Raw genomic sequence first — 27,819 nt, forward strand, 5'->3', positions numbered from 1 at the left:
GGGCCATGCTTTCAGTAAGCACAGGTGCATGATCTTTCTGCACATTGTCACAGATTAAGGACAATGAGGAAGGCAATCATCTCTGCAGCTGGCTCATGGTATGGCAGAAGGGAAAGATCTTAGTAGCATCAGGATGCTCATGGAGAGGGCTGATCAAAAGAGGACCAGGTAGGGGTACTGGAGTAGGCATTAAAAGAAGTTAAGTACCAAGTTATGCGATGGTTCAGGGATGACAGATTTGAAGAGATGTCATGTTCATAGAGGAGCATTTCTAAGATTAGGAATATTGGAGAAGTAGAGAATCCAGGATGACACTGGAGTAGGGATTAAATGAATGAAGAGGCCAAAGAAGTGCATAAGTAGACAGAAAAATAGTTCAGTACACTGGCAGAAGTTAGAAGGAAAAAAAATGCCATCCCTATATTAATTAGGGTTTTTTTTTGGGGGGGGTCACTATAACAAAGACCTGCGATAATCAACTTATAAAGAGAAAAGGTTTGTTTTGGCTCACAGGTTTCAGTCCAAAATCAGTCACTTCTTTTGCTTTAGGTCTATGGTGGGACATCATGTTATGAGTCTGTATCAAAGCAAAACTGTTTACCTCATGGCCAAGATGTAAAAAGGAGCAAGAAAAAAGGGAATTGGTCCTACTATTCCTCTCTGGAGCATGCCCCACCACCACCACACACACATACAGTGACCTAAAGACCTCCCATTAGACCCCACCTCTTAAAGTTACTATCAGTTCCCAAAGCACCAAGCTGGGAACCAGTCCTTTAATACATGGACCTTGAGTGTATATTACAGATCCGAATTATAACAATTCCCCTAATAAGATACTTAATGAACAAAAGCCTCTAAGAATAACAACAAGAGATATAAGGATAGAAGAAAAGTGTTGTAATTTCAAAAGATAATTTGTAACTTTACAAAGGTAGTTACCTCCCTGAGTCAATAAGAGAACTGATTTTATTTATACAAAACTTATCATGAGTATTTTTGCTTTAAACCCACAATTACTCTGGATTTTTTTATTCTTTTGAAATCTACCCAGCATTTGGCTCTATCTCCTAGGCTCCATCCTGCTGTCATCTCTTTTATTTGACTGAATTCTTCTTTCTTGATGTTAATTTCAGTACCTTCCAGTAATGTAGCTTATACATCCTTCTTTGGCTCTTCCTATTCCTCATCAATTTGGGTAAACATTTCAATCTACTTTCTAACCCAGGGAGTTCAACTCCAGTGCTAGCCAGGCCTACTGCAGAGTGATAGATGATAGAACACTATTCTGTAAGCAGTTCTTGGGCTTAGATTAACCTGAGGTAGAAAGTGAGATGGGTAGAAAGTGGGAGAGAAACAGAGTGGGGTAAAGGTCAGCTTTGAGTTTAAGAACATTGAAGGATAAAGAAAAGGGTGTAATGAAGATAATAAGGTTTCAGTCAAATAAAAATAAGTTAAGTCAAAAGCTGGAACAATTAGATAGTTCTTGGACATTGAGCAAGGCTTTGGTGATAACCCCAGAAAGAATAACAAGAGGGATCAGTAGAACAAAATGGGTATGAGACTGTCACACAACGCCATCACTGATGGGCATGAATGTTGGAAAGAAGACAGCTGGTTGAGAAGAAGATTCTTCTTTTTCTACGTATGTGTGGTCAGAATGATGGAAACGATAGGACATTTAAAGAGAGAGGGAGCCAGGAGTGGAACAAACCAACCCTAGAGTTGCAACTCAGAAATTTTTAGAATGTTCTTTCAATAAAAATTGTGTACAGTGCCATACCGACTCCAGGTTTATTATTTTTTTTATTAAAGAGAGAGAGAGAGAATTTTTAAAATATTTATTATTTTTTTTTTTAGTTTTCGGCAGACACAACATCTTTGTTTGTATGTGGTGCTGAGGATTGAACCCGGGCCGCACATATGCCAGGTGAGCACGCTACCGCTTCAGCCACATCCCCAGCCCCTTCAGGTTTACTATTAAAATCCTAACAGTTCTTTCCTTTAACATTCACTATACCATGGGCTTTCTGTACTTAGAGTGATTTAGTCTTTTTAAATGAAATTAAATTTTAAAAGAAAATAAGAATAAAATGGTTTTCGTTCTTTTGCAAAAAATCAACTGTCACCTTATCTATACTCTAAATGGAGGACTCCATGAGATGTGTAAGAGCCAAAAGGCAGTCTGCAGAGACTAGGTGCTAAGAGCCCAAATAGACCTGGGCATGGAGCCCTGTAGTAGAGCATTTGCTTCCTGTGTGCTAGCACCTGGGTTCCATTCCCAGCAGAAAGACAGACAGACATAATTACTTATATTTAAACACATGCAAATATTGAGAAAAAGATTCTACTGATGTTATGTATCTCCTAAATTCAGAACACAAGACCTATTTCTTAGTGGTGGGAACACTTTTTAAAAGACATAATAGAGTCTGGACTCTGGATAAGCTCGTAATCTGAAGTAAGAGAGAGAAAAGGATTTGGGGAGAAAGAGAAAGGAGATTGAACTGATTTTGTAGCCCATATTTAAAATATAGCAAAGAACTAAAATGAGTAAAGACAAATGTCCCCTTGGATATGCAGGAAATAAGAAATAGAATATTAAACACAAGGTAACTTTGAAAAGTGATTAATTTATTTTCAAAATGTACTTTATACACTGAAAAAAATCGTATCATAAAATATGAAATTAGATTTCTCATCTGTCAATCTTTAAACCTAAATTAGAAATACAAGGAAAACATAAATAGATGCAATAAACAATAAATGTAGTAGCCATGTAGACCAAAGCATGCATATATACATATTTCCAGCTGTCTTATATATATTTTCTGTATGTGTTTTCTTATCTAGGTATATGTTTACCTACTTTTCTCCACATCCAGATACTAAACTTTTTGAGGTAAAAAAGATTTTTATCCTATTCAGTATTATTATCAGACTCTAGTACAGGGTATATCAATGCACAGCAACCTACTCCAAGAAATAGTTAAAGATCACCATTAGGTTTAATAAATGTCAATGAATAAAAATATATTGATAAAAAGACTCTTAATAAAATATAGTGCTTTAAGACTGCCCAAAATTACTGTTAGTAAAGAAACAGAAATTGCAAATGTAAACACTACAATATTAAATAATTCATTCTTATAAAGATTTACCTTCCAGTCTGAGGATCAAATCCAAAGTAATGATCTTTACATTGGTCACAGCTTTGCCCAGCAATGGAAGCATCTTGGCACCTGCACTGGCCAGTTAGGCTATTACAGATGTGATTAACTGCACCAGTTGCATGGCATGAACATGGCAGGCAGCCAGCAGCACTGCCTGGAGAAATATAAAAACCTGGAAATAAAGAAATGAAAAAATTTATATATGCTTTTTTCTAGTCTTCTATTAAAAAGATAACATTTTGATTACATAGAAAAAATAGGATATTCTATCATGGCACTAATCAATTCCCAGTACAAATATGGTTACAGATATTCTTAATGAGTGTGTCAATTATTACCAAAGAAAAACTGAGTAAAAAATAATTTACATCATACTTTTGTATCTCCAAGACACCTAAATTCAGTGTATTTAAAACCTGCTTCATAATCTTCCAGCTAAAAACCAGACTCCCTCTATTCCTCTCCATTTCAGCATAGCATACCATCTATTCAGTTGCTTATCTTAGGACATCTTTGGTAGGAAAACCAGATAAAATACGTAATACCCAATTATATTTGAACTTAACAATAATAATTTTAGTAAAAAATATCTTAAAGTATTTGTTTATACTATCTAAAAATTATACTTGAAATTTAAATTTAAACAAGTGTATTTTGCTAAAACTCTCAGTTCTCAACTTCTTTCATCATGCATTTTGCTAATGAGCAAGTACTATGGACATTGCTTCCTAAGAATTTTTCTACTTTCCACTACCTCCTTTGCAATTAACTCATTACATTCTACATAAAGGACATCTATTAAAAACTTAAACTGAGCAATTTTATAAGTGTTCTATTAAAATTGTATACTTTTTTCAGGTGTCCTATATGTAGGACAATGGGACATGGCATCATCACTAATTTTTTCACAGTTATCACCATGTACCAGCACTGGAAGAGTGGCTACATAACCATTATCTCATTTAGTTCTCAAAAGAATACAAATAACATAGATGGTATTATTATTTCCATTATGGAGATGAGAAAACTGAAGGTTAAGAAGGTTAACAAACTTTTCTAAAATTACAAAGTTAACAAAAAACACAACTCACTATCAAACCCAGGCTTCTTAATTCCCAAAGCCATCTCATCCACCAATGTCCCACTTTGTTCCCATCCAATCTATTCTTCAAAGTGTAGCTGGAACAATATCTTTCAAATTGTGGTTTGGACATATCATTTCTCTATTTAAAACTATTTGATGACTTCCTACTCCCCTTAGGAAAAAAAAAAAAAACTACCAACAGCCTCTTGTTTCACTCACTTCTAGCTTCATATCAAAGCTCATTCTGATCTCAGTCACCTGTAGCCACATGTCTTATTCTTGACACCTGCAGGCTTTCTGTGGGCTCTTCAGTTTGCTGGAATGTTTCCAATGCACTTCTTCTGCTTAGTTTACTCCTATGCTATGTAAGACAGGTTGCATGTTCTTCTTTTCCTAGACCGCTTTAGGTACGTTCATTACAATTTTAGAGCATCTTATTTATTTTCTTTAGTGCTCATTAAAATTATAACCAATCCCATTTTCTTCACACTGTAACTTCCACAAAGGCAGTGACCTCATTTACATATTTATCAGCCTCCCCAACACTTGGTACAATGCTTGCACATAGTAAGCACTCCATGAACATGTGACAAACTAATAGATTTGGACCCAATTACTAAGTAGGTAGAGATTTCTACAAGTACTATACTTAAAAACAAACACAGTTTATAGGTTTTTAGATTAACTACAAAATCCATTTTTTCTTATAGCAAAAGAAAAGGAATTAAAAGTGATTCAAAAATATATTCAAATTTCTTAAAAATCTCTTAGACTAGAAGACGAATATCAATTAGAAAGGCATGAGACATTTGAATGATGGAGCAGGTATATAATCAAGAAATGGCCCTTGATCTCCTGTGATGTGTGTGTGCACACGTCTTTGTGCATGTACCTGGTTATACACAAGTACAGACCCACAGACACACAAGCACATGCAAAATGCTGCAAGTAATTTTATTGAAACAATGGGAGAAAGGATCCCAGAAGTAGTCTAATGAGTGCAGTTATGGCAAATAAACTGAATTATGCAATTATCCTGATCACTAATTTAAGATATATAAAATATTGGCCATATTGAGGAGAGAGAGTAGGAACACATAGAGAGCATTTTCTGTGTAGTATTCTACAAGAAAAAACAGAGCAATTGGGAAACTTTCAAACTTATTTAAAGCTTCAGTTGAAAATAAGCCATGCTTTCACAGTCTCCAACAATTAATCTGTTTTCCTTCTTGAAAGCCCCACATACTCTTAGACAGCTTTAAGAGCAGTAAAATAGGTAACATTGTGCTGTACAAGAGGAAGAATGAACCTCAAAATATGTTTCATTCACTAGGATGGAAATGACTAATTCTGTCATTTTCTTATAATTTATAGCCAGATTATGTTATTTGTTTCTTTGCATCCCCTGATAGCAATATATTTTTTCCAGAAATAGAGTATAGCTATACCAATTAACAAATGTTCCTGTGTCTGATTCATGATTTACTCAAAGTCACACATTTAGACAGCTTCTATTTTGGATTCCAGACCACTGTGGTTGTGGCACTTTGTATTTCTCTTCCTGGGAAGGTTTTTTGGCTCCTTCAATTCATGATGATGGCATCATGAATGTACTAACAGCTCTTCAATTTGGATAAATTACCCATTAGCATAGATACTTAGAAGAAGAATTAATTTGGTCTTACAGCAATAGCTTCGAGCCACAGAGAATTCTAGACCAATTAAGGATAATTTTTATAAGATATGATTTATTAGATAAATCTGTAAATACAAGGGCGTACAATTTGGTGGAGGAGATTAGTCAGTCCAACTTTTGGGAGAATAAAGAATTGCATAGGAAAAAAAATTAGAAATATAAGCAGAGAAGAACAAAAAAGGTATTAAAGTAACTTTGGAGATTGTCAGTGCAAGGGAGGCTTCCAGGAAAAGGATACTTTGGAATTTGCCTTGGGGTTAATTCCCCTCCTCCTCTCAAGAGCATGATTATACAGGTTAATCCCACCAGTATTTTAGTTGTCCTATTTTTAAGCAGTTCTAATTAGGATGACTCAGGTAACTTCCTGCTCAAAGATTACTTCTCCCCTCACTTGAATGTGCCTAATTCTAGACCACCGTTACCTTCCCTTTTATGACTTCCAACTATAGAAAACATTTTCCCTTCTCTCCTGCTTAAAAGTCAACTCCTGAGTGTAGCTATAAGATAACTGACCTTAATATCTTAACTCAATACATTTCTGATCTCTCTCGTTAGTTCTACTTCATGTTCCACATCTTGCTGTCTACTTCCTTTTTAACTGATCTTTTTGAGATTTCCTCCCATGAATGATTTTGCACCACATCCTTAAGTATGGTCATTAGGACCACCTTATTACCTTGCATCATGTAGTGCCGCGAGTTCACCCATGCAGAGCACAAGTCAGCCCTCTGAAGTTTATTATTTTCTCTTTTTATTTCAGCTAATCCCTGGTCCCCAATGAGGCAAGTCTCAAATGGACGATAATCTGTTGTCCATCTGAAATAGAGTCACCCATTTCATAAAAGTTTTTCTTTATCTGAAAGATGCTGCCAGAACCCACAGTGTTCTGAGTTATTAGCAAGGCGGCTGGTGTTATCTCCTGTAGTGGCTATTTGCACAGCACAGTACCTGTCCTGGGCATAAAAGAAGAGCCCATTTCCTAGCAATGTCCCTCCAGAGGACCATGAACAACCATGTTTTACCAAAGGCTTGAAACGGGAGAAAGAAAACAAGTTTAACCTCTAGGCCTTATTCAGAAAAGGAGGGCAATGCTGAGGCTAAGCACTAATTATAAGCCATTTAGAGGAAACTGCTCTCACCTTAAGCCACAACATGGACATGATATTAAGAGTCAAGTCTAAGGAGGGAGTTGTGCTTCTACACCTTACGGCAAGTCCATTTCAATAAAAGTTTTTCAAATCAAAATTGTCAAAATTAAGTGTAGTCAATAGTGTCAATTTTCAAATGAAGATAATACTTTTCCTTCATTTGATTAGTTTGGACAATTATTTGATTTGACCCTATGTCAATAAATGAATGCATACTAATATTATTCAAACCAATGTACAATTTCTCTTCTTTAAAAAAAATTCTCTTTTTTTAAAAAGATTTTCAGTTTAATTATGTTTAAAATGCTCTGCTTTTATTCCCCCTTCCTGAGCTGCTGTCCCCCTTCAAGTACCTTCCCAATTCCTGTTTACTTTTCTCCTGTTTACTTTTAAAGCCCCGCTCAATATAATCATTTTCTTTATGAAGAAAGAATTATCAATCCCTCATTGTCCTGCTTCTTGATACTGAATGCTTGTCATATTGCACTTATCACACTGTATTACACTTATGTGACAGTTTCTCTAATCAAACCACAAAGCCTTAATATATTTATAATCAAATATCTGAGACCAGCATAGTACCTGATGCATAGAAATTTATTCCACAGATTTTTATGTGTGTGTGTGTGTGTTCGTGTGTGTATATACACTAGAGATTGAACTCAGAGACATTTTATCATTGAGTTACATCTCCAGACATTTTTTAATTTTTATTTTTTTTTTAATTTTGAGACAGGGTCTCACTAAGTTGCTGAGGCTGGCCTCAAACTTGCAATCTTACTGCCTCAGCCTACCAAATCACTGATAGTTCAGGTGCATGCCACTGCACCTGGCTTCTACAGATGTTTGTTGAAAAGTGAATATATGAATGAAATGAATAGGTAGGTATAGAGGGGAGATAATATCTGTTGCATTTAAACTATGAGATGATATCTTTAACACTATAAGGGAAAATGTAAACCTAAGTCTGTGTGTCATGAGAGTGACTGGGCAGAGTGGCCTAGTGTATTAGGGAATACAGTAAAAGATATATAAGAATCCAGCATGATAAATTTAAAATATAATTCTTGCCCTAGAAGCACTTGAAACAGAGCTAGAAAAAGAAAATGTCAACCCAGAATTATATACCCTGTTATTATAACAAAAGACATAACAACAGGCTCAAATATGGGAAATCTACTGAACTTTTCTATTTTATAGATTACTTATACTATTTATGTAAATATCCATAAAAGACTCTCATAAGCATATTTTCTAAGAATCAAACCCAATAAGAATAAAGAATATAAATAATGACTACACTAATAACACTTGGGACATTATAATGAATACATATGTATGTATTCATATGTAAACATTTATGTATATTCATAATCTATAACAAAACATTTATATTCTTCTGTTTCCTTTCTTCTTTTTTTTCCAGTTTCAGTAATTATTAAAGTGCATGCTTCCAAGTCTTTCTCCTATGTCATACCCACTATCTCTAAAATTCTTTGAAATTCCTTCATGAGGATAATCTCATTTTGGACCTCTCAGTTTAGTTTGGTGTCTGATCATTCCAGCATCCCAGGACACTGTTAATTTTCATGTTATGCGTATGACTTAGATTTTTTAACAATAAATGAGGTATCCATGATCTGATGCAGTAAGCCAGTATGGTGAGTTAAGGAACTCTTGAGGGTAGGATTGGAGTATTTGTAAGAGTATCTGTTTAACTCACCCTCAAATATTTAATGTTTAAGACCAATATTAAGTTATTCAGAAAAGTACCCTTTTTTTCAGAATACAGCTTTTAGAATCAGATGAACCTTGATATGTAAATGGCTCATCTCCTAAATTATAGTCCATTTATGCTGTTTTAAAATGGGGGAAAGAATGGTCCCTCACTGAAACATTATGCATAGTAAATACAATTTTATAGGTAAAGTCATATTACAGGGCCTAGAACACAGAAGACTACTCAGTAAATACTGTGCATTATTATAATTGTAATTGTTTTTAAGAAGTTGTCTATGAAAGTAGATTTTTCTAAGTTAAAGTTTAAATAATGATTTGTTAAAACTATTGTAGAGGTCCCTAAGATAAGGGGGCCCAGGATTCCTACCTATAATTTATCAAAGAGGTTTTTATTTCTGAAACTAAATGGTCTCTGTGAAAAAAAAAAACATGTTAACTTAGAAAGTTGCTTTACTAACCCACAATGATGTGTCATAATCAGATCTCAATTCGCCACATTGATTTTTAGCAAAATTTCAGCCGCCTGATTCCAATTTCATTGTCAGGATCTTGCACACAATCCTGGATTGTGAGCTTAATGCTTAACAAATTGGAGCTGCTTCTTAATGAAACAAGGTACTTTGTTTTACATTCTAATAGTCTGTATGAATTATAAAATAAAAGCAAAAGCAAGCACCAGAGGGAAGCAAGAGGCATTGTCCTATTAGTACAACACATGTCCCAGGAAGCTGTTTTCTTTATAAATTAGCCTTTATTTTATTCCAAAGCTGCACACTCCCTGATAAACCCTCTCTGCCTCTAGTTCTCAAGGACAAGGAAGGGTCACTGGCTCAGGATGCCTTGACATCCTTCCCTGCCTTTCTCGGCCTGGCCTCTGATTAAGTGCAGCTGCTGAACATCACGAGGTCACCCAGCACTGAAAAAAGCCACTGGGAAAACATATTTAGTGCTATATTTATTAGTGTGGGTATGTGTACATTCATATATGTACACACACTCCAAATAATTTTAAATTAAAGCATTTTTAAAATACTTAATGGAGGTTAAGCAGCATTTTTAACCTCTGTTCAAGTTATTGAATGGCATATTAAAACCAATGTGGCTCTAATGTACCTTCTAATGTGCACTGCTGCTTTAACAAATTGCCTATAAATTTTAGTTGAATTAAGCCCATTCCTTGTACATTCCTAGTAAGGTTAGGTTAATAATACATGAGATTTCATTATATGCACCTTCCTTAATAATTTTTTTTTAAGGAAGTAGGACAGGAATCTATGTGGTAGTCTAGCATGGGCTAGTACTATTTACAACCACAGAGAAGAGGCAGACAGAGTCCTCAGGCTCACTAGTACATTCTCTCCTACCTTGTATTCTCCAAGACTACTGCTCACACACATCCATGTGGGCTCTGTGCCCTGCAGCATGTGATCTAGGACTCTCAGATATATTTAAAGAAGTGGAATGCAAGCTTTAGACGGCAGCAGTATATTTAACTGTGCAGGCTGCAAAGGTGGCTACCACAAAACACCTATTTATGATAAAGATGGCTCTGAGGAAGTTTTCTTCGCTCAATGTATTTCTCACCATAAAAGACTACAGAAACAGAAAACAAAGTTCAAAGTGGCATTTCTGAAATCAAAAGAATTCCTGAAGTTAGAAGAGAGAAACAAACAAGAAGATCCCCAAACACACTGTACCCCATTTATACAGTATGCACATATGCATATGTCATATCTTCTTTTGTTAAACAATGAATGCATTGGTACCCAGGCTACTACTGTTGTTTTAAACTGCAGGGCAGAACACCTCATCCTCCCTATGTATAGTTATAAAAGCTAAACACATGCATAAAAATTAGAAAATATCATTGAGATATTTTTAAGTATAATTATTCACTCCTTTAGTGAATAAATAGAGAGCATCCACGATAGATGTACTATGTTGCATGCCTGATATACAACATTAAACCACTGTGAAAAACAGCAAAGAGATTTCCTAGGTGGAGAGCAACAGACGTGACAGGAGAGTTCACAGGCTTGAAACCATGTGGGCTGCTAATGTCCATTTGCTTTGTTTTTCATTAACCATGGTGGAAAGCCAGTAGGAACAGGAGTGAGGGGTTTGAATTAAAGGTTGAAAGCATCCCTTCAGCTACATGTGGATAAGAGACTGGAGAAAGATTAATGGGAAGAAATAAGGAGTTTAGGAGGCTAGTTGGATAGTCCAGGGGAAAGAAGGTAGCTTGGACCAGTGATGTATCTGGGAGGATAGTGAGAGTGATCAAATTCTAGAAATATTTTAAAGTAAACCCAGAAGAGGTGATTTTGATAGATAAGATTGGGCTTGTAGTATTTTTTAAAAAATGTGCATGGGGAGGGGGGCAGTGGTCAAGGATTGTTGAAATGACCAGACAGAGCTGACAAGATTATAACCCAGAAAATACTAGGGCAGGATTTTCAGCTACACATGGTACAGTAAAAAAAAAAAAAAATCCTGTCCAATTCCCTAAAATGAAAAGGGAAGAGAAAGATGATGAATGAGGAGGAGGAAGAGGAGGAGGATAAAATGGCAGCCAAAGATAGATGCCTAGGAGAAAAAGTTTAAGAATTTGCAGTGGAAGTATAATAATTAAATTGATTCAGTTTTATTAATTCCAAAAAGAAAAGGTACACTTATACATTGCTGGTGGGACTGCAAATTAGGACAATCATTATGGAAAGTGGTATGAAGACTCCTCAGAAAACCTGGAATGGAACCACCATTTGCCCCAGCTATCCCACTCCTCAGTTTATACCCAAAGGTCTTAAAATCAGCATAGTATAGTGAATCAGACACATCAATGTTTTTAGCAACTCAACTCACAATAGTCAAACTATGGAACCAACCTAGGTATCCTTCAAGAGATGAATGGATAAAGAAAATGTGAGATACACACACACACACACACACACACACACACACACACACACACACACAAGAATATTACTCAGCCTTAAAGAAGAATGAAATAATGGCATTTGATTTTCAGGTAAATGGGTAGAGCTGGAGAATATCATTCTAAATAAAATAAGCCAATACCAAAAAACCAAAGGTCAAATGTTTTCCCTGATATGTGGATGCTAATTCACAATGTAGGGGTGGAGGGTTAGGAAAGAATAGAATTACTCTGGACTTGTTAGAAGGGAGTGAAGGGAAGAGAGGGGAGTATGGGAATAGGGAAGACAATAGAATGAATCAGACATTATTACCAATGTGCAAATATGACTACATGACTGGTGTGATTCTACATCATGTACAAACAGAAGAATAAGAAATTATACTCCATTTATGTATGATGTGTCAAAATATATTCTACTGTCATATATAACTAATTAGAACAAATAAATTTTTTTAAAAAAAGTGTTTGGAATCAAAAACTCCAGAAATTTCTAAAGTTAGACATGAGATACGGTTTTTCCAGGGGCCAGGGATGAAGGTCTGCAGTGAACATAGAGATTATGTGATAGGCTGCCTGTGATTGTTAATTTTATGCATCAATGTGCATAGGCTTTGTATCCAGTTGTTTGGTCAGATATTTGTCTAGATGTTTCTGTGAAGGTGTTCTATACATTTTTTTTTCAGAATATAAGAACACTAATTCTTAGGCAAACAGGTCCACTGAGTGTCAAAAACAATTCTTTAGTAAAAAGCACATAATGATGAAATTTTCTGAAACCGGAGATATAGAAATAGGAGAAACTTCTAGAAGATTAAAAAAAATGAAAGGATACAAACAAGAGTGTGATTGGCTCTTCTAAAAGATAAGTCAAATTATTTAAAATTTTCAAGTGAAAATAATTCCTTATAGTAGAACAATTTCAGACACTCGCAGACAATTTCAGAAGTGCAAAATTCTCAACAACAACAAAATACTTCCCTTCTTCTTTTTGTTCTCAGAAGCTACTGGAACATTTGCTGTACCTGATACACAAATATATCAAGAAAAGAGAACACATAAGATTCTTACAATAGAGTATACGAGAGGTGAAGGATAGATAGCCCCAGGACAGCTGAAAACATGACTTCTCAAACAGGACTGTGCCTGAAAACTAAAGTTCAACCAGCCTAAATGGAGAGAGGAGGGTTAGGAATTCAGATCCTCCCAGAAATTGATATATCTAGTGGGAAACTAAAAAAACAATTGACTGCTTAGAACAAGTTCTCTTGGAGTTTTGTTTCCTAGAAGCATCTAAGAGATTTCCTAGAAAACTAGGCAAGCATATTTTTTTTTAAAGAAAAGATCCACACAATCAAAGTGTATAGCATAGTTCTCAAATAGATTTATATAGTCATAACAAAGGAACAAGTAACCTCTGTTACTTGTTATTGATGCAATCAAATAAGTTCAGGAGGGGGCATCATAAAGAACTGAATACCCATCCTCCACAGTAGGAAGACAATAGATAATGTGTGAATCATAAAACTCAATGTTTTAGTCAACTCTTTGCTGTGACTATAAGAAAAATTTTAGGGAAGAGCAACAAGAACAATTTTAGGAAGGAAAAGTTTATTTAGGGGCTCATGGTTTCAGAGGTCTCAATCATAGACAGCAGGCTTAACTCCTGAGGGCTTAAGTTGAGGCAGAACAACATGGTGGAAGAGCATAGTGGAGGGAAGCAATGCACATGATAATCAGAAAGAGAGAGGTCTCTACTTGGCAGATAGAAATATTAACCCCAAACCCATGCCCCCAATGCCCCACCTCCTCCAGCTACACCCTGCCTGCCTGTAATTACCACCCAACTAATCCCACCAGGTGATTAATTCACTGATTGTTTAAGGTTCTCATAACCCAATCATTTCTCCTATAAACCTTCTTATACTGTCTTACACATGAGATTTTGGGGGACATCGCACATCCAAACCATAGCACTCAAGATGGAACACTGTAGGTATGTCAGTGATAAATATAAAAACGAAAACCAGAAGAAACATCTAAAGAAGTCAAAGGTGGTTGCTGACGGGGAGATTATGGGAAGAAGGATTGAGCAGGGCATTGCTGTTTTTACATGACAAGTCTTTATAGTTTGGTTTTTGAAAATTATGCCAATGAAAATTTTTATAAAAATATGAATTAATTTCAAAATGAATATACCAGAATATCCTCTTTTTCTTTTTTTTAAAATTTTTTTAATATTTATTTTTTTTTACTTTCCGGCGGACACAACATCTTTGTTTGTATGTGGTGTTGAGGTTCGAACCTGGGCCGCACGCATGCCAGGCGAGCTCGCTACCGCTTGAGCCACATCCCCAGCCCCCCTCTGTCTTTTTCTCCACACACACTTCCCTCCTGGTTTCCTCTCTCCCCTTCCGGTCCTTTGGAATTAGAGTTTATCAGATATAGTTTTGTTGTGTTTTTAAAAAAGAATAAACTGTTATTTGCCTAAAATCAGATGTCACAAACTTCTTCCCAAAGTTTTATGGCCAGTTATGCTCCATTTGAGTATTATCATTAATAATAAAAATATTGACCATACCTAAAGCACTATATTTTGTTTTCTTGTGCATTGTCTTATTTCCCTTATTAGAGCATCAATGTTTTGAGGACAAGAATTCTTATTTACAGTGATCATATAATTACTTGTACTTTATGGGCATATTTTGAGGGATTTGTTCAATTGAAGATGCTGAGCAATAATTAGGAGTATTAACAAGGATATATCATGAAATTGCTTTTTGAATTAGGCACTCAATCTTGTAGTTGAGGAAAAATAAGAAATTTTAAAATAACATAAAGAGCACCAGTTTGGGGTTTTCTTTTCCTTCATCATTACTCATTTTTAAACACTTTGTTTCCATTCCAATTGTCAATCAATTATTATTATTTTCTTGCTGTGCATAATATCTACCTACTATCCAACTTACCTTCTGCAATTGCAGGTTTTTGAGCAGAAATCATTGTAGACACTGGTGCAAAGGTAGGAAATACATAGTCTATTTGGTAACCAACAATAATATATGAACTCTTAACAACAGAAAGAAACGCTTTTGAAAAGAGCCTAGGATTCAAAGAGAATCACCACTCAATGATACAGATATGTATCATTACATATTTATAAATTGATGTATTGTTAAGTTTCCCCACCAGAATTTAAGCTCAATGAGAGTTCTACACACTGATGTAAATATAATATCCTTCAATTAGATTAAGTAAACAACACTACTTACAAAGAAAGATTTTTCAGGAAGAGAAAGTTCTATCTACATGAAAATAATTGCACTTCCCAACAAAATGTAATGATCACATTCTAACTTTTCACAGCTATAATCCTAGGACATTTTCTCCAGAGGAACACCAATGCACTATGGTTAAGAGAGTGATGGGCCTAGAAGTCAAAGTAGGCAAGAAATAGTTGAAGAAAGTCAGGTATCCAGAGGCCAATATGGTCCTTGGCTAATTAAAAAATAAATAAACAAACAAATAAATAAATAAATAAATTTTACAAACTACCGACAATTACAACTATCCAAAAAATGCAAGTTCTGTCAATTCAAGCATCTATTCAAAAGTTAACTAATATTCTGCCTGACAATTTCTTGACTATTAGACATTATTCCTCTAAGACTGCTAATTGTCAAGTATCATTTTATTCTTATTCCTTATAACAGAGGCCCAAGTTTTCAATAGACAAAGATATATTCAGATGTATTTGCAAGCTTCTCTTGCAGCTGGTTGTAGACACTAAAAGCAGTTCTGACCAATAGTATATAAGTAGAACTGATATGGGTATCATTTGTTATTCAACTCAAAAACAAAGCTGATTGCCACTAACAGGAAACAGACAGTTGGAAGAAGACATAGAGGTTGCCTGTTGGGGAGGGTAAGGGACAGCATTTTCAAGAGTCATTTGGTGGAAGAAATGAAGCTCCAAATTCATGTCATCTTTCTCTCAGTCTGGGTATATTTTCCATATATTTCACATATTTCATGATGTATTCCTGAGTGTTTTTAATAAGTAGTGATATTTTCATCATTTTTATGTACACTATTATTTTTTTGGTTTAAACTTATATTTAAAATATTTAAATTAAATCATAAACTGATACATAAAAATCAAACCAATGTTTGGGTTAACATGTTATGTTAAAATTAAATCAATTTCTGGGTTAACATGTAATGTTTCAAAAACATGTACATTGTGTAATGTTGAAATCACTTTAAACATATATCTCTTCAAACATTTAACATTTCTTAATGGTTAAAACATTTGAACTCCTTTATTCTACTTCTTTCAAATACAAGTGCTTTATCATCATCTATAGAAATAATAGGAGACTCTAGACATGTCAGAAGTTTTTGCTCCCAACTGTAACTTAGCACCCTTGATAAACCTATCCCTATCTCTTCCCTCCTCCAACTGTCCCAGCCTCTAGTACCCATCATTCTACTCTCAATTTCTATGAGATCAATTGTTTAGGTTTCCACATGTGACTGATACAATTCAGTACCTGTATTTCTGTGCCTGACTTTTTCACTTAACATCATGATCTCTGGCTTCATCCCTGTTGCCACAAATGCCAGAATTTCTTTTTATCCATTAACTGATGAATGGATAAGAAAATATGGTACATATTCACAATGGAATACTTTCATGTATAGGGCAAGAGGACCTTCATTAAAAAAGAAACGAAATCACAGAAATATATACAATGATATGCATATTATTATTATTTATTGAATATGAACTCTTCAAGTGATAAGGAGTTCAAAAGGATACAATATTTGATCTATTATATTTTGCTGGTTTATTGAGTAAGATTACACAGAGAAAAAAAACAAGCCTGGGCACAGTTTTAAAAGTACGTGATATTCAAGTTTTCTATGGGCTTGGACTAAGCCATTTCTAAAAACACTGGTGCTCTATGTTGAGCAAATATCTGTGATTTGGGGAAAAAAATCAAAACAATAGAGTGCCGGGGTTCCCAATAGCCACCCTCCACATCCAGCAAACGGCAGGCCCAGAGTACAGTTTGAACTGCCAACAGGCATCTCTCAGGGGAAATCTGGTCTAGCAGGAGAAACCAGGACTAGCAGGAGAAACCAGGGGACTGGAGGCAAGGCCCTCATGACTGGGCGGCTGGAGACCGCCCACCCGCCGGCGACTGACCTCACGACTGGGTGGCTAGAGATCGCCCGCCCGCCAGCAACAGCCAGCCCGCTGCCCGTGTGACTGGGCGGCTGAAAACCACATGCCCGCCTGCAACCAATCGCCTGCCCGCTGCCTGCACAACTGGGCGGCTGGAGATCGCCCGCCCACTGGTGACCAATCGACTGCCGGCTGCCCGCGTGCCTGGGAGCTGAAACCAACCAGAGACAGTCCAGTCCCACCCCCCCCCCCCATTCAGACACCCCAGCAAGGAGCCTGGGGCCCGCTATAGCAGAGAGGTGACGTCACTGGAGCTCGGCTGTTGGAATTCCTTCCCAGTGGAATCCACTTTAGCAGGCATAGTCTACCAACACAAAGGAGAGACAACAGAGATATACAAAACCAAAACAAATCTATAGAAGAGAGCAGAAACACAGTAATCAAATAGAGCTGGAAAGTAACGTGAACATCATGAAAAAAACAAGGGAAAAAAGGACTACAAACAATGCAGAACAACTTAATTCTACAGGAGGACCTAGAAGCATCAGAAACATGGATAGGGAAAGAACTCAAGGCATACCTAACTCAGATGGAAAGGAATATTAGAGAAGACATGAGACGGCAAGTCCAAGCAATGAAAGTATATTTTGAAAACGAATTAAACAAACAAATTCAAATGGCAAAGAACGAGCTTTACCAGGAGATAGAGATCTTAAAAAAAAATCAAACAGTAGTCCTAGAAATGCAGGAAATTATAAACCAAATTAAAAACTCAAACGAGAATATTACAAATAGACTAGATCAAGTAGAAGTCAGAACATCAGATAATGAAGACAAAGTTTATCAACTTGAAAAGAATATAGTCAACACAGAAAAGATGCTTAAATCTCACAACCAATCTATTCAAGAGATATGGGATGTCATAAAAAAACAAATTTGAGAGTCATCAGGATAGAAGAAGGCATAGAGATTCAAACCAAAGGAATGGAAAACCTATTAAATGAAATAATTCTAGAAAACTTCCCAGAGATGAAAGATGGAATGGATTGCCAAATCCTGGAAGCCTACAGGACCCCAAACATTCAAAACCATAATAGACCAACTCCAAGACATATAATTATGAAGACAGCCAACATACAGAACAAGGAGAGAATATTAAAAGCTACAAGAGAAAGGAGGCAGATTACATTCAGGGAAAAAGCAATTAATTAAGGACTGATTTTTCATCACAGATTTGAAAGCGAGAAGATCCTGGAACAATGTATTTCAAACGCTGAAAAATAATGGATTCCAACCAAGAATACTGTATCCAGCAAAATTAAGCTTCAGATGACAATGAAATTAAAATCTTTCATGATGTACAAAAGCTAAAAGAATTCGCAGCCAGAAAACCAGCACTGCAAAGCATTTTGAGCAAAATACTACAAGAAGAGGAATTGAAAAATAGTGCCCAAAACTAACAGAGGGAGGTATCTCAGTAAAGGAGGAGGAAAATAACCAAAAAGTAAAAACTAGCCAAACTAAAATAAATAAATAAATGAACATGACTGGAAGTACAAACCATATTTCAATTGTAACCTTAAATGTTAATGGCCTAAACTCACCAATCAAGAGACATAGGATAGTAACCTAGATCAAAAAAACAAATCCAACAATATGCTCCCTTCAGGAGACTCATATGATAGGAAAAGACATACACAGGCTGAAGGTAAAAGGTTGGGAAAAATCATACCACTCATATGGCCCTCGGAAGCAAGCTGGAGTGGCCATATTCATATCGAATAAAATCAACTTCAAACCTAAGTTAATCAAAGGAACTGTTAAAAGGAACCATCCACCAACAAGACATAACAATTATCAATTTGTATGCACAAAATAATGGTACTGCAACGTTCATAAAACAAACTCTCCTCAAGTTCAAGAGTTAAATAGACTAAAACACAATAATTATGGGTGACTTCAACACACCGCTCTCACCATTAGACAGATCCTCTAGACAAAAGCTGAATAAAGAAACTATAGAACTCAACAGCACAATCAATAACCTAGACTTAACCGACATATATAGAATATATCAACCATCATCAAGTGGATACACGTTCTTCTCAGCAGCACATGAATCCTACTCAAAGATAGACCATACATTATGCCATAGGGCAACTCTTAGTAAATATAAAGGCATGGAGATAATACCATGCACCATATCTGATCATAATGGAATGAAACTGGAAATCAATGATAAAAGAAGGAAGGAAAAATCCTACATCACATGAAAAATGAACAATATGTTACTGAATGATCAATGGGTTACAGAAGACATAAAGGAGGAGATAAAAAAATTCTTAGAGACAAATGACAATACAGACACAACATACTGGAATCTATGGGACACAATGAAAGCAGTTTTAAAGGGAAATTCATTTCTTGGAGTTCTTTCCTCAAAAAAAGAAAAAACCAACAAATAAATGAACTCACACTACACCTCCAAAACCTAGAAAAGGAAGAGCAAAACAACAGCAAATATAGTAGAAGACAAGAAATAATTAAAATTAGAGCAGAAATCAACGAAATTGAAACAAAAAAAACATTGGAAAAATTGATAAAACTAAAAGTTGGTTCTTTGAAAAAATAAATAAGATCGACAGGCCCTTAGCCATGCTAATGAAGAGAAGAAGAGAGAGAACTCAAATTACTAACATATGGGATGAAAAAGGCAATATAACAACAGACACTACAGAAATACAGAAAATAATTAGAAAGTATTTTGAAACCCTATATTCCAATAAAATAGAAGATAGTGAAGATATCAATAAATTTCTTAAAGTCATACGATCTACCCAGATTGAGTCAGGAAGACACACACAATTTAAACAGACTAATAACAAAGGAAGAAATAGAAGAAGCCATCAAAAGACTACCAACCAAAAAAAGCCCTGGACCGGATGGGTATACAGCAGAGTTTTACAAAACCTTCAAAGAAGAATTAATACCAATACTTTTCAAGCTATTTCAAGAAATAGAAAAAGAAAGAGCTCTTCCAAATTCATTCTATGGGGCCAACATCACCCTGATCCCCAAACCAGACAAAGACACTTCAAAGAAAGAAAACTACAGACCAATATCTCTAATGAACTTGGATGCAAAAATTTTCAATAAAATCCTGGCAAATCGAATACAAAAGCATATCAAAAAAATTCTGCACCATGATCAAGTAGGATTCATCCCTGGGATGCAAGGCTGGTTCAATATACAGAAATCAATAAATGCTATTCACCACATCAATAGACTTAAAGATAAGAACCATATGATCATCTTGATAGATGCCGAAAAAGCATTTGACAAGGTACAGCATCCCTTTATGTTCAAAACACTAGAAAAACTAGGGATAACAGGAACTTACCTCAACATTGTAAAAGCTATATATGCTAAGCCTCAGGCTAGCATCATCCTAAATGGAGAAAAATTGAAGGCATTCCCTCTAAAATCTGGAACAAGATAGGGATGCCCTATATCACCACTTCTATTCAATTTAGTTCTTGAAATACTAGCCAGAGCAATTAGACAGACAAAAGAAATTAAGGCATAAAAATAGGAAAATAAGAACTTAAATTATCGCTATTTGCGGATGACATGATAATATATTTAACAGACCCAAAAGGGTCTACAAAGAAACTGCTAGAGTTAATAAACGAATTCAGCAAAGTGGCAGGTTATAAAATCAACACGCATAAATCAAAGGCATTCCTGTATATCAGCAACAAAACTTCTGAAAAGGAAATGAGGAAAACCACTCCATTCACAATATCCTCAAAGAAAATAAGATACTTGGGAATCAACCTAACAACAGAGGTGAAAGATTTATACAATAAAAACTACAGAACCCTAAAGAGAGAGATAGAAGAAGATCTTAGAAGATGGAAAAATGTACCCTGTTCAAGGATAGGCAGAACTAACATCATCAAAATGGCAATGTTACCCAAAGTTCTCTACAGGTTTAATGCGATGCCAATCAAAATCTCAATGGCATTTCTTGTAGAAATAGATAAAGCAATCATGAAATTCATATGGAAAAACAAAAGACCCAGAATAGCAAAAACAATTCTAAGCAGGAAGTGTGAATCTGGAGGTACAGCGATACCAGATTTCAAACTGTACTACAAAGCAATAGTAACAAAAACAGCATGGTACTGGGACCAAAACAGGCAGGTGGACCAATGGTACAGCATAGAGGACACAGAGACCAATCCACAAAATTACAACTTTCTTATATTTGATAAAGGGGCTAAAAGCATGCAATGGAGAAAGAATAGCATCTTCAACAAATGATGCTGGGAAAACTGAAAATCCATATGCAACAAAATGAAACTGAATCCCTTTCTCTTGCCATGCACAAAAGTTAACTCAAAATGGATCAAGGAGCTAGATATCAAATCAGAGACACTGCATCTGACAGAAGAAAAAGTTGGCTCCAATCTACATACTGTGGGGTTGGGCTCCAAATTCCTTAATAGGATGCCGATAGCCCAAGAGTTAATAACAAGAATAAACAAATGGGACTTACTTAAACTAAAAAGTTTTTTCTTAGCAAGAGAAACAATAAGAGAGGTAAATAGAAAGCCTACATCCTGGAACAAATTTTACCCCTCACACTTCAGATAGAGCCCTAATATCCAGAATATACAAAGAAATCAAAAAATTAAACAATAAGATAACAAATAACCCAATCAACAAATGGGCCAAGGACCTGAACAGACACTTCTCAGAGGAGGACATACAATCAATCAACAAGTACATGAAAAAATGCTCACCATCTCTAGCAGTCAGAGAAATGCGAATCAAAACCACCCTAAGATACCATCTCACTCCAGTAAGATTGGCAGCCATTATGAAGTCAAACAATAATAAGTGTTGGCGAGGATGTGGGGAAAAGGGTACACTTGTACACTGCTGGTGTGACTGCAAATTGGTGAGGCCAATTTGGAAAGCAGTATGGAGATTCATGGGAAAGCTGGGAATGGAACCACCATTTGACCCAGCTATCACCCTTCTCGACTATTCCCTGAGGATCTTAAAAGAGCGTACTATAGGGATACTGCCACATCAATGAAAATAGCGGCACAATTCACAATAGCTAGACTGTGGAACCAACCTAGATGCCCTTCAATAGATGAATGGATAAAAAAAAAATGTGGCATCTATACACAATGGAGTATTATGCAGCACTAAAAAATGACAAAATCATGGAATTTGCAGAAAAATGGATGGCATTAGAGCAGATTATGCTAAACGAAGCTAACAAATCCTTAAAAAACAAATGCCAAATGTCTTATTTGATATAAACAGAGCAACTAAGAACAGAACAGGGAGGAAGAGTATGAGGAAAATATTGACATTAAACAGAGACAAGTGGGGGGAGAGAAAGGGAGAGAGAAGGGAAAGCATATGGAAATGGTAGGAGACCCTCAATGTTACACAAAATTACATATAAGAGGTTGTGAGGGGAAATAGGGGGGGAAACAAGGGAGAGAATTGAACAACAGCAGATGAGGTAGAGAGGGAAGAGGGGAGGGGAGGGGAGGGGGGATAGTAGGGGATAGGAAAGGTAGCAGAATACAATAGTCACCAATATGCCATTATGTAAAAATGTGAGTGTGTAACCGATGTGATTCTACAATTTGTATTTGGGGTAAAAATGGGTGTTCATAACCCACTTGAGTCAAATGTATGAAAGATGATATACCATGAGCTTTGTAATGTTTTGAACAATCAATAAAAAAAAATCTGTGATTCACTGAGAGTGATGGAGGATTACAGGTATTATTTTGAATAGCAGTAACTTATCAGAGAGCACCACCCAACACTGAAAACGATGGCTATACAGCATTTCTTTTCTTTCTAAATCCATAAGAAATAAATTTATACTTGATAACTAACAGTCTTGGCTATCACAGGAATGTTCTTAACTTACAAAACTGCTGGCAATGGGACAAAAACAAAAGAAAAAGATGTGAACACAAAAGTTTAAGAAAGGCCTCAAAAGACATGAAGTGCTTACTTCTTTATATCAGTAGAATCTGTCCTGTGATGTTAGATTCCAGAGGTTGAGGAAGGAAAAAAATAAAAACAAAATTTTTTTATGATCTCCTTGCTGTTACCTATGTTATTGGTTGTTCCTCATTGTTTTGGGAAGAAAATATTAATATACATTTTGTGAAGACTAAGTCATCATCTTAATATTCTGATAAGTAATTATTATTATTTTGGCAAATAAAATACTTTTAATAAAAATATGAATTGAACGTACATATATATTTTCCAAATGGAATTAGCAAGTAACTATATTGGACATTACCTTGTTAATGTGAAGAGAAACAAAACCTAGAAAATACAAGGGTATGTTGTATATGCTTCAGAAAGCAAACTGTTAGAGTTAACAAAAACTGTTAAATCTTACTAATGTAGATAAGATTAAATTACTCGTGGCCATTTTTGCATAATACACAAAATACTCAGAAAAACAGGATTATTATGAATTTCAGTCTTTTACCTATCTATTTGATAGGTATACAATACCTGAATGATGCATTAAGGATTTCATTGAAAGGACTAAAGGGAGCAGATATTTTGTTATTTTGGAGTTTTATCTGAATTTTGAAAAGTTACTTAAAATATGTAATATTATTTATACAATTAAAGTCCGACTTGAAACATTGAATTTTAACAAAAGGTAATTGTTCAAAAGGATACAGTATTTGATCTATTGTATTTTGCTGGTTTATTTAGAAAGGACATAAAAAGCATGGTTATTTGAGCAGGAGAATGAGAACCTTATTTCTAAAATCAGAGATATCATAAAGTGTAAAATATTTTAAGAAGAAAAAAATATCATCTTAGGATACCCCCCCCCCTCAAAAAAATAACTGATTGCTAATTCTGAAGCAGAAATCTGAAGTTGAAAGAACACAATGGACTATCGCTCTCAATTAGGCTGTCTACCCAGCTTTCAACAATCTTCCTGTATTTTGGGATAATTACCACTCTGCTCCTCCCCGAAGGAGTGGTTCCTGTGCTCATTTCATGTGACCTGACACTCCAGCCACACTAAATTGGTTCAGAAGTAGCCACCCAAACAAAACCAAGTCACTTAGAATTTCCCTCTTTAGAATTGTAACCAAGAAGCAGCTAAGAAGTCTCTCCGTGTAGCTGTCAGTAAAACTGTAAGCAATATCAGGGCTGTGGGGTGGCCACATAGCTATGAAGAGAGGGAGGGGGAAGCGGAGTACCCTCCTACAAAGGGAGAGAAAGAGACTGAAGAAATGGAGAGTGAATGCGGATAAGAGTTTGTATCAGCAGGAGTCTTCTAGAAGTTCCTAAGCTCTCACTGCACTGAGACATGAGTTTTGTGGGTCATCAGTCCCAACATAGTCCACGCATATGTCTAAAGTAACTCTGACTGTATTAGCTAGTCATCAGTTCCTTCCTGTCTCTTTCAACTTATTTGTCATAATGACCAATAACAAAAGAAAATGGTAGCTGGATCCACCTGAGCAGAATTCCTTACCATGCAGAGGAGGACTTTTGTCTTTCCACTTCCCTTCCAGGCAAATCAACCTTCTGAATGAATGTGCCTTGTACTCAATTTCATAGACTCAAATCAGAGCTAATTTTGGTTGACAGACCAACAATTAACACGGCTACTAGATACATGATAAAACTTATATTTATCCTGTTATCAGGATGAATTTATTATAAAGAAAATATTATTTCAGTTAAAATTATGTCAAGGCAAAGAAAGAGCCCTAGGAAGTGTCTCTTTTTCTTCCACATGGGAAAGCAATGGAAAAATAGACCTCTGTGCAGGGATATTAAACAGTATCCTATTCATTTACTTTGTGGCATTTAAAAATGATTCTAGATGTTTCTCTATGATGCCAGAATATATGTGCCCTTAAGTTAAAACATGTGACTAGCTTTATTCAGGAATTGAGTTCATCATCTGAATATCTGGTGTTATTTAGATAATTAACTCAAGTTTCCCTTTCTCTGGAAAATGAACTATATTCTTGCTTTTTAATTTTTTTTTCAGCTCTTTAAAAGGGTTTTGAGAAATTATCTCAGTTATGAAATAAGTCTGGTGGGCTACAATTTATCTAAAGTGCCTCTGCCCTACAAATAGCAACATAAATATACCAGATTTACTTGAACAATTTAAATAGTTGTATGTGTTGGATCATGATATAAACACAGCAATGATGTTGGAGATAAAAATTTTTACAATCCCCAAACCAGGAACAGAGGAATTACCTGTTAAAAGGTAACAACAGCAAAGTCACTATGCCCTGAAAATGTAACACAGTTGTCTCTTACCTGGCTGACACTGATCACACCTTCTTCCTTCACGATTAGGCAAGCATAGGCACTGGCCACTGATTGGGTCACAAATAGTCCCAGGGAATGTCCCCGAGGAGTCACACTCACACATCTGGCAGCCTTGAAAGTTGCTCATGGTCAAATTGTACCTGTGAGGTTCACATTGATTGCAGCGAAGACCTGTTACCCCTAATTTGCAAGGACATTGTCCTGTTGATATGTCACACAGCAGAGAGCCATTTACTGTCCCCATCTTATCACAGTTACAAGGCAGACAGAGGAAAGAATTATTTTGCTGTAGGTAGAAGTGTCCCTCCAAACACTGATTACACCGTCTCCCTCCTATGTTGGTTTTACAGGTGCACTGTCCTGTCTCAGCATCACAGACAGTCCCAGAAAGGGATCCAGCTGGGTCACAGTCACAGGCCTTACAACCAGCAATGTCTAACCCATAGAAGTTTTCTCTGCAGGTGTCACACTGAAGTCCTTTGACTTCTTTTTTGCAATCACACTGCCCAGAGAAAGGATTGCAGAATTTGTCCACTGAGCCGTAGAGGTTACACTGGCAGGGCTCACATCCATCATCATTAAAACTTTGAAGAAATTTGAATCCAAAATTGCAGTGATTGCATCTAAGCCCTAAAGATAAAATAGGTTTAAAAAGATGAGGATGGGAAAACAATTCCATTCTAAATAGGAGAAGTACAAATAATGCTATTACAGGTATTAAATACAGACACAAAATCCTGGGTGTTTTCTCATAAGAAACATCAAAGAAGGTTGTTTACATATTCAAAAACTATCAATGCTCAATTTAGCTCTCATAAACAATTTTGGGTGTAATATACTTCATAATTTTTTTATTTAATGCAAAGAAAATGCTTAATGCAAATATTGCTTCTGTTACATGTACTTGGGCTCATTCCCTTTTTTGGAAAATATTTAAACTATTTTTTTTTAAAAGTTCACTTAAAAGTATAGTTGAGTGGCATGTTACCACAATAGGTAGCTTTCGCAAAATCAGAATTCCCTAAAAATGTTTCCAGCAGGATTATTAAACTGAACATTAAATTTCACTTAGACAAGATAAACATATTCTGGAGATCTATCACACAGCACAGTGGCTATAGTTAAAATATTACATATGCTTGAAAAATCGATAAAAGGTTAGATCTTAAATTTTTTCTTCCTAAAACATAAGTATGTGAAGTGACAGATATGTCAGTTAGCTTGAGTTAATCATTGCAAAATGGGTGTGTATATCACAACATCACATTTTACACTATAAATATATACAACTTTTATTTGTGAATTAATCTTTAAAAAAGGTAGCAAGAATAAAAAATAAACATTAAGAACATATACACTTACTTCTGAATATTACATATTTAAATAATTAATATAAATAAAACATATCCAGAACAATTTTTATTTTAATCCTTTTGTATGATCCTACATTTTATCATTTTCAATTAATATAAATTATGCTCTCCGTGGCTCATAAAGCAATCACATTGCTTGTCACATGGTGTGATTCAGAACATACCTCTTTGAACACTAAGTAAATTCTGTTCTTTGTATTACTTCTATTTAAAGGTGCATATATATTTTATATACACATACATACATACATACATACATATATATATATATACATTTTACAAATAGAGAAAAATGTTTGGGCCCCGAAGCTTAAATCTCTGACAACTCAGGTTAGTCTCAAAAAGGGTATTACAAGGCAAAAGAATTTTTAATATGTAGAACAGTAAATGTTCAGATGGCAAATACTTCCTTTAGATAGTCTTCTCATATCCATGAATTTAAATAACTGACTGTGGAGTTAAGGCAACTGAAACATTTATTTCAAGCTATAATTGCAATAAAAAATTAGTCCTAAAATAAGAGTCAAAAGCACACTAAGGAACTCATATGTAGAAAAGCATTCGTAAACTGGAAGAAAATGCCTAATATGTATGTATATATATGGATAAAAATTCAAGAACTCCAATGGAAGGCAAGTTCTTTAACAGTGATGAATGACTCACCTAAGGCATATCATTTAATTTCAATAAGGAAAATAAAAAAGGACCACTATTGCTGCAAATTTTAAAAATAACTGTATTGTTAACAAGAATTATGACTCATTTTGAACTATTAAAATTGGTCTACATGGATTCATATCATATCAGTTTTAAAAATATGCGCAGTGCTTATTTGAATATGCCATACATATTCCTGACAGGTAATCTATTCCTAACGATACTCAGGAAGGCCTACAGGGCATCACATTCACTGTTAACAAGTACAGGCGAGTTAGCACACTTGGCATTTAATTCACATTCTTCTCCCTTTTTATTCTAGATGAATGACCTACTTTAATAAAATTATTGGTGCTAATGTATTTTACTGGTGATAGAATCATTAGTAAGATTTAACAGTTTTGTTAACTCTAACAGTTTGCTTTCTGAAGCATATACAACAT

The 27,819-nt window shown here is 35.4% G+C and overlaps 1 protein-coding gene across 13 annotated transcripts in view; it reads right to left on the reverse strand.

Annotated features, from left to right (window-relative positions):
* Ush2a (usherin) overlaps positions 1 to 27,819 on the reverse strand; it is a 738,328-nt gene that overhangs the window by 539,236 nt on the left and 171,273 nt on the right. For all 13 annotated transcript variants that reach the window (XM_078022812.1, XM_078022814.1, XM_078022813.1 and 10 more), the window contains exons 13-14: positions 25,335 to 25,976; positions 3,162 to 3,345 (exon numbers count right to left, since the gene is read on the reverse strand). In XM_078022812.1, coding sequence (XP_077878938.1) covers positions 3,162 to 3,345; positions 25,335 to 25,976 — 826 coding nt within the window. The remainder of the gene's footprint in view (positions 1 to 3,161; positions 3,346 to 25,334; positions 25,977 to 27,819) is intronic.

This window comes from Ictidomys tridecemlineatus, chromosome 10 (genome assembly GCF_052094955.1).
Source record: "Ictidomys tridecemlineatus isolate mIctTri1 chromosome 10, mIctTri1.hap1, whole genome shotgun sequence".
Lineage (NCBI taxonomy): Eukaryota > Metazoa > Chordata > Mammalia > Rodentia > Sciuridae > Ictidomys > Ictidomys tridecemlineatus.